At 35.7% G+C, this 14,670-nt stretch overlaps 1 protein-coding gene across 1 annotated transcript in view; it reads right to left on the reverse strand.

Annotated features, from left to right (window-relative positions):
- DNAJC1 (DnaJ (Hsp40) homolog, subfamily C, member 1) overlaps positions 1-14,670 on the reverse strand; it is a 76,742-nt gene that overhangs the window by 28,160 nt on the left and 33,912 nt on the right. The window contains exon 8 of the mRNA XM_009583180.1: positions 13,498-13,664. Coding sequence (XP_009581475.1) covers positions 13,498-13,664 — 167 coding nt within the window. The remainder of the gene's footprint in view (positions 1-13,497; positions 13,665-14,670) is intronic.

A 14,670-nucleotide genomic window follows, 5' to 3' on the forward strand; every position in this document is an offset into this window, starting at 1 on the left:
TTGATTGTGGGACACTCAGGCATGCAGATCAAATAAACTATAGGTTGAATAGGTAATTAGGCTTGGCCTGTGATACATTAATGTGGAGACAAATTCCCAAGGAAAAGGAATAAAAGTTTTTTGTTTAATTCTCTCTCAAAACACCACTCTATTTGGATTTTTAAATGCAGTTTCAGAAGTATTACCATTTGATAGAGAACAGGAAACTGCAAATCTTCTAGAGTACATAGGTCAATGAATTCTTCGGGAAAAGAATTCACAGCTCAAGACAGATGTGAATTCTGGCCACGAAGGAAAGCAAAAAGGAAAGCAAAAAGGAAAGCAAAAAGGAAAGCAAAAAGGAAAGCAAAAAGGAAAGCAAAAAGGAAAGCAAAAAGGAAAGCAAAAAGGAAAGCAAAAAGGAAAGCAAAAAGGAAAGCAAAAAGGAAAGCAAAAAGGAAAGCAAAAAGGAAAGCAAAAAGGAAAGCAAAAAGGAAAGCAAAAAGGAAAGCAAAAAGGAAAGCAAAAAGGAAAGCAAAAAGGAAAGCAAAAAGGAAAGCAAAAAGGAAAGCAAAAAGGAAAGCAAAAAGGAAAGCAAAAAGGAAAGCAAAAAGGAAAGCAAAAAGGAAAGCAAAAAGGAAAGCAAAAAGGAAAGCAAAAAGGAAAGCAAAAAGGAAAGCAAAAAGGAAAGCAAAAAGGAAAGCAAAAAGGAAAGCAAAAAGGAAAGCAAAAAGGAAAGCAAAAAGGAAAGCAAAAAGGAAAGCAAAAAGGAAAGCAAAAAGGAAAGCAAAAAGGAAAGCAAAAAGGAAAGCAAAAAGGAAAGCAAAAAGGAAAGCAAAAAGGAAAGCAAAAAGGAAAGCAAAAAGGAAAGCAAAAAGGAAAGCAAAAAGGAAAGCAAAAAGGAAAGCAAAAAGGAAAGCAAAAAGGAAAGCAAAAAGGAAAGCAAAAAGGAAAGCAAAAAGGAAAGCAAAAAGGAAAGCAAAAAGGAAAGCAAAAAGGAAAGCAAAAAGGAAAGCAAAAAGGAAAGCAAAAAGGAAAGCAAAAAGGAAAGCAAAAAGGAAAGCAAAAAGGAAAGCAAAAAGGAAAGCAAAAAGGAAAGCAAAAAGGAAAGCAAAAAGGAAAGCAAAAAGGAAAGCAAAAAGGAAAGCAAAAAGGAAAGCAAAAAGGAAAGCAAAAAGGAAAGCAAAAAGGAAAGCAAAAAGGAAAGCAAAAAGGAAAGCAAAAAGGAAAGCAAAAAGGAAAGCAAAAAGGAAAGCAAAAAGGAAAGCATCTACTATTCCATCAGAATATGCCTGCAAGAATCAGAAACAATATGCATTTAGGACTGTAAATGGGCTACCTGGAAAATGTCATTAACATGGCCCATACTAAACTAAATTTTCAGTTCTGTTTTCCAACAGTCCAAGTTGTCATGTAATAACGAGGGGCGATGGGGGAGGCAAAAAAAAAAAAAAAAATCTGAGTAGTTTTCATGAATTCATAAAAAACAGATCTGTGATGGCAACCTCAAGCAACTGCACTTCCAAAAGAACCCCAAATATAAAAAATACTAATTATCATTAAATAGTATCTGTGTAATTGAAAATAAGGGCAACACTACTTAAACTGCTTAACATATAAACATTGAATCGGCCTGTCAAATTCCCAAATATAACCACAAAGTCTGGGCTAATTAAAAATCAAAGTTAGCCTTCGCTTTCCTCATACACACAGCTTTTCCTTCCCATAATTTGTGGCCATTTGAAAATGTACCATTAACATCAGTCTCATTCTTCCCGTGCTCACTTTCTCGTTACTGGGCAAGTAACAAACAAGGGCAATAAAGAAAAAGTGCAAGGCAGCGAAATATTGCTAATACTAGTAGATATCCAGTCCAGACCAGCACAGTTAAACCCACCCCCCAACTAACTTACTACCTAGGTTCTCTGTTGACATTATTTTCTTTATAGAGCTGTTCCAAATCAGATTTCCAATGTGAATTGCAAGTATCACCCTGTAAATAGTAAAAATTGAAGTATTATGTTTTCTGTATTCATGCATGTGTGTTTTAACAAAATAACAAATCCAGGCACACAGTTTATTTCATGATTAAAAAGAGAACACCACTAGGAGAACTTTGGATGGTCAGAATGCTCATGTTCCATAAAGAGGTCTAAGTAAAAAAATCTGATGCTATACAACACATCAAAACGGCTACTTTTTGTAAGTAAATGCATGCTTACTTTGTGAGAGTCCTGGGCTGCAGCAAAACACAGATTTTCCATAGTACTCAATCGCAAATGAGCAAATTCCACTCCTTCATAATTTGCATCTCAAGAATAGTCACTGTATTTAAGAAATTCTGCATTTTGGAAATTATGGGAAGCACCATCACCAAATGACAAACAAATCTCAACTGCAATGTACCATTTCTCATATTGTGCCATCATTAAGAGTGCTTTCCGCTTTTGCAGATTTAGGTAAGTAATATATTATCCAGTAGCATTTTATAAAGAATGGTTCAGGCCAAATAATTTGCATCCCAATTCAAAGTGTACTTAACTTCAAATATGGACACAACCCCTATTCATTTAAATGGAATGCAACTGCATGCTCAAGTGTGCTGAACTGAGGGTCTGAAGACTAAAGGTGATCTTTTCAAGACTGCACCCTGCCTGTCAAAAACTATACAGAAAATGGCTAATAACTACATTGAGATTCTCTGAAAATTCCTAAGTGGCAAAATGCTTATGTTGGTAGTGTTAAATCATTCCTCGGCAAGGCAGGATTACATATTTATCTTTACTGGGAAAACAAAAGCCAAACATCTCTCACACTGTTCAGTTTATTTTTAGTTGCTGGAGTTTACCCTAGATTATAGTTTCTGGCCAATTTCTATAAATAAATTTGACGAACCCCACTATAGTCATGGTCTCAGGAAGAAAAGGAAAGCAGCAGCACTGTGCATTGTGAAAGAAGGTAAGATGCTGAATCTAACCAGATTTTAATTGGTTTCTCTGGAAAATACGATATAGCAACATCAATATTTATTTATATTTATAAATTCAAACCATATTTAATTGAAGTTAACTTCATGCTCCAATTTAAAGATAGCTAAACTCACACCAAGAAAAGTAACTATTTTGCAACAGTCTGCACCTTTCAAATTCACGTTAAAAAGCCAAAAAGAGCAGCAGTGAATTGCACTACAGAAGCTGGTGCCATAAACTGCAAATTCTTTCCAATCCCCAAGTTGTGGATCCTGTGAAAATCCCATTTCAGGGATATTTATCATCCTTGCCTCTCATTTATTGGCAAAATTCCAAGGATACACTGTGTCAACTCTGGACTGCTCTCTCTCCCTTCTGTCAGATGAGCAGGAGCAAGTGGGGCAAGGTCACAGTGATTAACCAGCTTTCACATCTTCCTCCAGCTTCTACCCCTTCTATGTGTCTCTTCCTTCTGCTTCTCTACTCTTCCTTTCATAGTTGAGACAGGAGTGACTGTTTTGGAAGGCGTCAGGGAGGGAGCACTGCCAAGGAAAATCAGGATTTCCACCACCCCCTGACCCCAACTGGGCTAAATCGGAGCAGTCCCATCGGATGTTTTTCTACATCTCTCCCAGGCTTAGAAGACAAAACCAGTGCAATGAAGACTAATATTTACAAAGGCACTGCACAGCTTCTTGCAAATTTATGTAAAATGGGTATCAGCTTCAGAACAGAAGAGACACTCCCCATGAAAAGAGTCAGATTTTCCACGGTTCACCGAGAAAGACTGAGTTCCTGTTTCTCCTTACAGGTATGAGGTTTCTCTTATGTCAACTACCATGTCTTTCTGTGATAGACAACTATCATGTCGATCTCAGAAATGAAACAGGACTTGAGACCTGAGGTAAATTAAGAAGTCCAACCTGAGTTATAAAAGTTAATGTAACAGAAGATATATAGTCCTAGTTTAGACCCAGGCAGCTGTCTAAACAGAGGTTATAGTGCAGAAACAGAGCTGCATTTTAAAAAACCTGTGTGTTTGTCCACACAGATTAACACTTTGCACAATTAACTTGAGCTCTTGGTTAGTTTTCAACTGACAGACTCAAAAAACTGAGGACCTCATACGGAAAACACACATGTAAAACTAGTCAGACTGAATTATGGCAGCAAGTCACATCAATCACTTCTTCTAGAGTAACAGATTCAGTTGAAAACTACTGAAAGCTAGAATTTGACACCACAGCATCTATAGCATGGTGTTGAAATCAGTGTATTATTCTTCTTGTCTGTGCAAGACAAGAACCTATGCTACTATATTTAATTAGACAGAAAGTTTAAAAACTCAATCAAGATCAGGAAATATCACGCAAATGTCAACTGTATGGCCTTAATTCAATACATATGCACAGCTGATTTTTTTTTTTTTTTAACCTAATGTGTAAGTGTTTATATAACATATTGTTACTATCTTTAGGAAATGTCCGTAGAGAAATACATATTTTGGCTGTTTGTTTCCTTTGCAATCTAGAGTGAATTTTGGTTGTGCTGTGAAACATAGTTTCCAAAAAACTTTTTCCCTGGCTGTCATATCAAATCATTTCTCTACACCATTTAGATGCTTTTTAATATTCTCCTTAAAGGCTCATAGCATGACTTTCCTGCTTGCATAGATTACAACACCCCTCCACCCAAACTAGTTCTAGCCAGCCTGAGCATGGCACATTTGAGAGTAGAATATTATTGAATTACATAGTCTATAAATACACCATTACTTTCTGTAAATACAAGAATAAATAAAGAAATAAAGTTTCCCATGCTTTGTTAACCTATCCAACCTAACTAATAGGTCAAAGAGAGAAAGGCAGAAAAGGGAATACATAAATTCCACATTCTTACATAGCAGTTGTTCAGTTAGTGTTTATTCACAGTCTTCATATATTCCTGACCTATTTTAGGCAAAACTCTGTAACTCTTGGTTCAATGCTTACTACTTCTGGCATTTGTCCCAGTCATAACAACTATTTTCTCTGAATCCATCGCTAGGAGAATTTATTTTCTTCATTTTGCATTTACAAATACAATTCATTCTTTGATGTGTATCTGCCATAGCACTGAAAACACCAACTTGAGATGCTAGTCGAAGAATGTATCATCATCCTATAACTTTATTTTTCCTTAAGAAAAGCTGAGGATTAAAAGCATTGCATGTTTAATACTGCAGATGAAATTAGATTTCTGACCCTAATGACTTGATATTCACAGCTCAAAAGCAGAGAGGTCTTATTCTAGATCTAAAGATGTGGGTCATCCTCTCCAAGGAAAACTCAGTAATTAAAAATAATATTTTCTTAAAAAAATCACATTTATTCTCTCCTTAAAGCTATTCAATTCCAAAGTAAAGTCCATAGAGGCTTAAATATTTAAGACAGAAGCCTGAAAAGAAGGTTATTGTCTGCATTTAAGGAAAGATGATTCAAAGAGTACATAAATCTATTGTTTCTAAACAAAATAAAAAATATACCAGTTGGCTAGAAATATGCTAAATGCATTAATTTGCTAGAAATAGACTACTCTGGCTCAACAGTCACATAAAGAAACAAAAAGATTAGCCATAAAACCAACAAAAACATTGGCTTTTAAGTATGATACTTGAAAAATTCTAAGTTTTTCTCATTTTCTTTTGTTCATTAGGCTGACTGAATTGGTAGCTAACAAAGAGGAATAGAATCACTAATATGTACGTATGGGACATAAAATTACATGAACATTTTAGAATAACCAAGGTGCCCATCTACTGTTTTGGTAAACCAAGTCCTGTTCCCTATTTCACAAAAACACGGTATACAACAAAAGGGTGCCTTCTCCACACTGTCCCAACTGTTATCATCAATACCTTATCATTATCATTCTGCTGCACAGAAGAAACATGTACATATTGTTCTGTATCTGTTCACTGACCTCAGGCAGGAGCCCGAGTATATCATATAGGTAGACTTAAACACCTATTTTAAAAAGTATGTGTATAGGACAGAAGTAGCTTTTTCATTAACACTAATAACTCTAATGTAAATATGATAACTGTAAGAGTTACCTATCGGACATAAACTGTAGAGTTATTTTAAAATGCAAAACTCAGTATTTTACTCAGGCTGGGTCCACAACATTTGCAGTGACACAAAGCATAATAAACTACAGGAAAGCCTGGAGTCTTCTAACTTAACACTTTCAGTACCACTCTAATGCAGATTTTTGGGTGTTTTTTTTTTTAAATGAAGTATCTTTTCAGTGACACTACATTGCTTAAGAGTTTGTTAATAGAATACTGAGATTTTCACCTCAGGGTTACTAAATTCAATATGGCCCAGATCAATAGTGACTCGAAGTCATCACCATTTGATGAGAGTTTGGAGCTCAGGTTAAAATGTATTATGAGCTTAGACTAGCTCCTAGTGAATAGCTTCATAACTGACACTAACAGGTATAGTTGCTGGCACTCTCAATATAGAGCCTTAAATTCAATGGGCACACAGAGTGATTCACTTTCTCGACCTACAGCAATCCCTCTAGGTCAGGGTCGAGGCACACTAGCAGGACACCATGAGGAACCTCAGACTGCTAGTTGCTTACTTGCACCTGTCCCAGGAATAAAAGAGATTTAGAATACAGACACACTTTTCAGATACTATATTTGTTTCACTGCTTAGAAAAAGAAAATTAAGTTATTTCAAAACTAGATGACCTCAGGTAGCACACTAAAATAGAATGACCCTTCCCCTTGAAGACCAATTTATTAAAACATCTGGTTTACACAGCACCTTAATCCTGCTAAGATACAAACTGCTTGCTTAAGGAATTAACATTTTTTGAAAGCCTGGAAACTGTATTCAGGTAATCCGTCATACGACGTCTGATTAGAACAAGCACCATGTTATTTGCTACTAAAGAAAAAGCATACTCAGATTTCAAAGCAGCACAGATGTGGGAAGATTCAAGGCAGAAGAGAGCAGGTGGCAGGCTAGCTGGCAATTATGAAATGTGCAAGATTATAAGATGACTAAGATTTAATTGTCAAAACTATACTTTTTAAACTAACAAAATAATAATTTAGCATTTGTATAGCATTTTGCCTTTAATGTTATAAAGCAGAGAGACCTCCTTTTATACATTTAAAGTTAAGTTATTTTATATCATTGCTCCACAACGCTTTCAAATAAAACCTTCATGATTAAAAAGCTCACTCTGTTATCAATGTCCTATCTATGAAACACAGTGCTTTGATGACCCAGGCTGAGAAAAATAAAACCACAAACTGCATTTTAACCAGAAAACAGTTCAGTACAAGATGACCACAGCCTAGAATTCAACAACTGGAAAAAATGGTAACTACCATGTTTCCAGCATCTACCAATAAATTGTGTAAAAACCATGCTTACGTATACTTTTGTTTCATGGTATTTTTAATAATCCTAATTTAAGGGTAAAAAGTGTAGCAAATGCAGGAGATCCACATTACCTAAGTTTCCGAAGCACTGTGCACAAAAATAGTTTTTACTACTCCTGCTTTAGTAAAATCAAGCCAGGTGCTCCTGCAATATCAAAAACACCCAAATGCCAAGAAGTGCTGCAGGATAACATGAAAAACAAAAATAATGAGAAACATGATTTTCTATTCATACATCTGGTCCAGCTGGAAGGGATCAGGCACTGTCTTTCTCCACCTTTATCTCTCCTTTACAGAGCAAGCAAATATCAAAAGGTCAAAAGTATTCACCCCTCATTGAGGTAGAACTTGGAACTCTATCTTCAGAGACGAATGAGTCAAATAATGATATGGAACGAAGAGGAGATTCCAGTGAAAGAAGATGAGCAATCTGTAAACCAAAAGGAATTATAATCCTGGTCCCACTGAAGACAACGATAAATCTCTCATTGATTTCTCAAGGGCCAAGACTTTCATGCAATAACAACATTATTCACATAAACAATGAACTCTCATGAAAACAGCATGTGTTACAAATCATGTAAAATCAAATCAGAAGAAAGAATATGAGAGAAATCCCAGTGGGAGAGAAATTACTTCACAATGATTCATCAATGAATGATTCCAGAAACGGTAAATACATATATTCTTGCATAAATATTTGCAAAAAGGACAGAACAAGATCAGATGTAACAAAACATGTCCTCTAATAAGTTGCTTTTTTTTCTTCCAGGGTTAAATGGCTACAAAGTAATGCAATAGTGGCTTAACAACATATGCAGACCACAAAATAATGCAACCTAGAAGGAAGCCCATGATAACATTCCCTCTAAATTTCCCTTAATTCCTAACAAGCATACACAGAACACTTTTTCCAGTCAATTTCTGGTGACAGATAAAGAAAAAAAAAAATTCAGAAGCTCAAGCTAAGTAAATCAAGCTACTTATGTCTTCTTAACAACCTGAAAGATGATCTCACCTGGAAGTACAAATATTCAGTGACAAAACAAAAATAATTTTAGAAATAAACTTTCTCAGTACTTGCTGTGAAAAGCTTTGTTATCAGTATAAGAATGAGCTTTTAGTAATTCCTCTCAGCTTCGTAGTCATATGCAATTTGCATGAATAGTGTAAACAGTGCTACATGAATATGCCATTTAGTGCTAGGTAAGTATACGATTTCCTATATAGAAAAAATCCCTCAAGAGTCTCATTATTTCATTTCATACAATTGAGTCTGCTCACACTATTTTCAACAGATGGAGTTTAAGAACAGGATAGATGGTCAAAGAAAGGTTTCATAAATGGTCTAGGTAACATGCTCTAGTTATGCATCTGCCCCTACATGTGTTCCCAAATCTGAATTTAAACATCCCGGCTGCAAATTAAATTCAATTTCTTTCTTTCCAAATTTATGAAAGGTAGTAAGTAATGATAAATGATTATCATTTTACCTAAAACAGCCTGGAATGGACTGGAAAAATAATGCATTCAGTTATTACCCAACAGCTTCCCTCTTCTGATCTAAAATTCCACCTATTTAACCTTTCCTCATAAATACGACTTTCTAAGTTTTTTTATTGCTGATCTAGTCTTCCTATTAACTTTTATTTCTTTCTGAAAAGTGCAACGATCGAAACTATACAAAAAGTCCTAAAGATGGATGGATCACTGCTGCAGAGAAATGCAGAAAAATTACCTCTCAGTTCTGTAATACTGAATATCATCTGAATATCTCCCAATAGCTCACTTCCTTTTAATATTCAGGTCTAAGTAGAGAGTAACAACATAACAAGACAAGCCCTTTATAGACATCAACTTAGTGTGTTCTCAAACTAAGACCGAAGAATAACTTCACTACGCTATAAGCACATTTTCAGCCAGCTATGTAACCTTATGAAAAATTGGAATACACTCCTCTTTCTACATCCCATCGTAGATCATTTTACCTTGCCTAAGAAGGAAGCTGTTTTCTTCTCTATAGCCTGTTCCTTATCTACTTCAATACTTAAACCCTATGGAAACAGTAATCAACAGTACATTAACAGCCTCCATACCACATTCAGACACAAGACAGAAAAAAGCCAAATGTTTCTAAGCAACTATCAATAAAAACTAGTAGACACTGGTTCTCCAAACACACTGGTTCTCCAAATTGCATTTTATATTATTCTCCATGTACTTTTACATGGCTGCTATTTCATTTTGAACTGACAGTTAGGTCACTTAGTAGGGTGACAGTGGCATATATTTTTTTCCTTCTTAAAAAGGACAATGTCTGCTCTTCAGTAAGAATGATACTTTAAATGAATTCTGAGGTGAGGACTAGCCTACAAAGTCTTCTGAATTTCAGATTAAAACTTTACCTCCCCATTAGAGAAGCTAATTCTCATTTCCAAGCAATTTTCATTAGCCTTTACTTTCAAGATAATCTTTAATAAACACTGAAGCAAATTATTCATTTTATTCCAAAGCTATCCCCAGATCATGATTAATCTTAATTCCAGCCTCTCTGACGAATTCCTCTTGGCCTATTTCTTTACATCAACATTTATTTTTCTTCTATTCAGTTACAATATCCAACAGCTTAACTTTTGTCAAGTTGCACTTTATTCCTATACCTCCTGACTTCTCAGACATATTGAAAAGATCAGCAAAAACTTACGCCTTTCTAGGCTACCAAACAAAAGAGATTTTTTGGGGTTTTTTTTGGAAGCCCAGGACACTGGCCTCTGAAACCACTGATTTTAAACCCATCAAACTCTTAACAGAAACACAAATATCCTTTTTTCTTTACAAATACAGAATTCCAGTTATCATCAATAATTAGTAATATTTATTTTACAATGAGAATTGTCATTTTATTTTTCTGCAGTGCCAAAGCCACACTCTTGCTCTACAAATAAAATGTAGAGCTCTTATGAAACAATAGTGAGTCAGATACTTCTGAAAGCCATTATCTTCTCCATGTTGGCAAATCTACTTTACAAAGCTATTTAGTCTATGATAATGTTACTTTCTAGATTAGTATCTGTCAGAAAAATATCCAGACTCCTGTTGCAGATGGAATAATAAAAATCTTAATTTTTCTTTTATACAGCTTCGATGCATCTAAATTCATAACCTCAGACTTCCAAATTCACTCCTCTAAAGAGTGCAAATGTACTCTTCCAAACTGGAAGAAACATTAGTAAACAGCTTACAGGACTGTAGCCCATGAGCCATAGAATCATAGAATTGTTTAGGTTGGAAAAGACCTTTAAGATCATCAAGTGCAACCGTTAACCTAGCACTGCCTAGTCGACCACTAAACCATGTCCCCTAAGCACCACATCTACATGTATTTGAAATACCTCCAGGAATGGTGACTCAACCATTTCCCGGGGCAGCCTGCTCCAATGCTTGACAACCCTTTCGGGGACTGACTTCAACCTAACAACTGAACATAATGTAAATTTTTATCAAACCAGGCACTCTGCATGGTACTGCACTTCCAAAACACTAGTCCATGGATTACAGGCACCTCCTAAAGTACAAATGTCAACAGTGCAAAGCAGTTCATGAATAATATGAAATAAATTGTAATAATCTACACTCGGTATACCAACATCAGGGACAGCAACTCCACTTCCTTATTTCTGGATGGATGACAGTAATATAATATTTTATCAAGCTACTTTGATCTTTCCACATGGATAACTGCTCTCAAGCCTGGTTGACTATACATAGTCCATATCCCTGAGCTATCATGAAAGAAAAGGGGAAAAAAAAGCTAACAAGCTCTCTCATGAGTGAAGCATGACAATCCCAAGAAAAAGTCTGATGGCAAAATGATTTATGAAAGAGTAACTTTTTCCTAAGACAGGCAGAACTGAGAGGTGAATGTTACACGCTACTTGCATGTCCATGCAAGAAGCAGAAGAGGGAGGCAGAAGAGGGATCCTGTCCCAAATCACATCTATGATGTGTAGTGGAGGAAAAGACATCTTTCTAAAATGGAAAAAGTATTGAATGACAGTTAGAAACAATTCACTTGTGGTAAAACCATTTTCCCAGTGAGCTTATTACAAATCGTATGACACAGATATTCTCATATTGACATACAAATGGCTCCTAGGAGCTACTAGAGCCAGTAACGTATATTTTCCATTTCTTTGAACAGTTTATGAATCTGTTTCTCTCTACTACTGTATTAAATGTCGATGTTGCATTGTGGTAACATATTAGCTGTCAAGGAAAGGAAGCACACCTCATCACAGTTTGTTCAGGTCAAACGCTTTACCCAGACAGTATACCTGCAAATTGCCTGCTTGTCCCTAAAATGTTAACCCCATTTATAACAGAATATAATTCAATAAACAAACTCATGAATCAAAGTGATGAGATGCAATAGTGAACCTCTAGGTGTAAGCATAGAAAAACAAATTACTTACCTTTTAATAACAGTTCTTTGATATGTTTTAATTTCTGTGACTCCTGTTTCTGAAAGGATGTACCTACATCTTGTTCTCTTAGCAGTGACTCTGAAGACACAATATATATATATACTCTGTGTAGGAAGTGCAAAATTATAGATGGAATAGGCCCAGTCTTATTAAATTCCTTCATTTTCACGGGAATCCAAAGAAAGACTCAATTTTCATGAGAGGGGAAGGTGAATTTGGGGATCCAGATAGACAAGCATGCAACCAACCCAAGCTACTGTAAACAAACATACATCTTTTCTCCTTTAATCATTTGCCCACACAGCCTGGTAAGCAAAGCTGGTTCACAGAGATGCAACTAACAGGAATCTAATCCACAGGAGCTTTGTGAGTTAAGGTAAACAAAGCAATGACTGTATATATGCTCTTAACTCTCAGACAACTCATCTACAGAATTAAGGACCTGAGTTCTTATTTTCTCTAAGTGCGTGAAAATGAGCTCCAGTGTTTAAGGATTCAGAGTGTCAATCCCTTACACAGAAGTCAAAAGCTAAGCATATTTGCAGAACGGATTTGTTACAGAAATATAAAAGTAAACATAATGTAGACGTACTAAATAATACAGAAAGATAAAAGTAACAGCAAGAGAAAACTGGCAACTGGGAAGTCATGAAGCTTAGGAATCCAATAGTGGTAGACGATTAAACAGGTTATGCAAAATCCAAATTATTTTAAGTAAAAATTTGAGGTCTGGCTAAAAATTGGAGGAAGTATTTTTCACAGGCCTGAAAACAACTAAGGAGTAAGCAAATCTGCAGCACAAATCAGCAGAGGAATCAAACAAATGACAGCAGGAACTTCTTTCACTATTTTGATGCTCAAGTCAATGTGTTGCCCTAACTACACTCCAAACACACTATTCTTCTCATTTCAGTCTTCCAGGCAAGGCAGATTTTCAAGTCAGGAGACCAATTTATAATATTTCTTCTGTCACCTGTGTATCTCATCTAGTTCTAAGATGAAAACTATACATTTTCAAGCCAGTATATTTTAATAACATTTACCAGAAGTACACTAACTGCCACTAAGAACCCTTATCTCTAAGTAGCAAGAGCCTTAACAATAGGCCTAAGTCAAATTGTTTTCCCTAAGTCAGATGAAATGCACAAAGTACATAAGCAGTTCCATAATCAAAAGATACTACACCTGGATATTAAGAAGCAAAGGTTTCTTTTTCCTTTGCTTTTTTTTTGTTTTTAAAATAGAGAAGAATCTATTCTTGCAAGCAAAATGTTATTAACTGCAACTAAGAGAAAGAACCAAGCCTCACACAACCTGACAGCATTATGTTCTACTAACTTCTAGTGAACAAGAATAGTATTTATATTAGAAACCATAGAGAGCTTTCAGGTATTTTCATGAATGACATCCTATTATAACAACATTTCCCGTATCATTACACAAATTACATTGAATATCGATATAAACTTTTCCATTATGTCTCTGCCTGACAATTAATATTTCTCTAGACTTCAACAGTATATGAATATTGTGGTGGTATACATACATTATTCCATTTTCTTAAGAGGCAAGCAAATGAATCAACATTTTAAATATATAACACGAAAGATTTTGAATTTACCTTCTTTTTTTGTGTTCTGTTCCTGCCTCCCAACCAATCATCCATCTGTTCCTCAATCTCTTCAATTGAAGCTCCATGATCATATGATGGTGTATACGCACTTGACTCCAGAACCGTGTATACAGGGAATTCCAATTTTGGTTTCTTGACTTTAGGCTTCTTCTCCTCTACACAAGAGTAAAAAAGAAGAAGAAAAAATAATGCTGCTGATACTGCAGAGAAGTATAATTCAGAAGCAGGCTTAGCTCCTCAACTCTTAATGCTATATTAAAATTTCCACTGAGGAAGGGGCTTCAATTTCTTTGTTAAAAAGAGAATTCAGAGTTTTGCATAATAATTTTATTTTTATGAAAAGTAAACAGCAACGCACACACTTAGCCCCTCTTCTATCTGAACTATGTCTTAAAGGGCCAAATGAGGAGCCCCTCAAAAACACAGTTAGCTCTTGCCACTGCTACACTACCTGGCAATTAAGATTAGTACAGGCAAAAGCATAGGGAGTTGTTAAAAGATTTCGAAAGTCCAGCTGGCTTCAAAGAAACTGGCAAAGGCGGAAAGGTGAGTTTTAGACAATTTTGTATTGCTTTATGGTCAGCTGTGCTGAGTAAAAGGCTCTGAGTCAGTAGATAGAGAAATCTGAGAACAGAGAAGCTAACTACAAATAGCTCTGTTCTAGCACTTACACATTTAGGAAGATTTAAATGTTGGAACCTCGTTTCTCAAACTGATCACTGTTTTCTGCTCAATCTGTCTTTCAAATGATATTAAAGAGTAGCAGCAAACTTAGGGTACGGGAAGGAGGGATAACAACAACCTAAATCCCAGCAACTGAAAACATATCCGCTATATAAGATGATCTCAAAAGAAAGATTTAAGATTGACTGAAAATTGCCAGAACTTTAGGAAAGACAAGAGGATGAGGATCAGAAAAAGAAGCTTGAGCACTCAGAAAGCATCCAGAAACTTCAGATATGTCAAGTGGGACTCTTTCGTTTCTTCCTCATTGTTTTAAAAAATATGCATGATAACTGGATGCTCCTAAGGATGCTACTAAATTGATCGAACAGCTGGCTGCAGCCAAAACAGGAAAGCTCTACTCTGCCTCCACTTTTCCACTCTCCACTGTGTGCTTATGTGCTCCTCTATCTTCTATTTGTGCTTCGACAGTCATCC

This window comes from Fulmarus glacialis, unplaced genomic scaffold (genome assembly GCF_000690835.1).
Source record: "Fulmarus glacialis isolate BGI_N327 unplaced genomic scaffold, ASM69083v1 scaffold8648, whole genome shotgun sequence".
Classification (NCBI taxonomy): Eukaryota; Metazoa; Chordata; class Aves; order Procellariiformes; family Procellariidae; genus Fulmarus; species Fulmarus glacialis.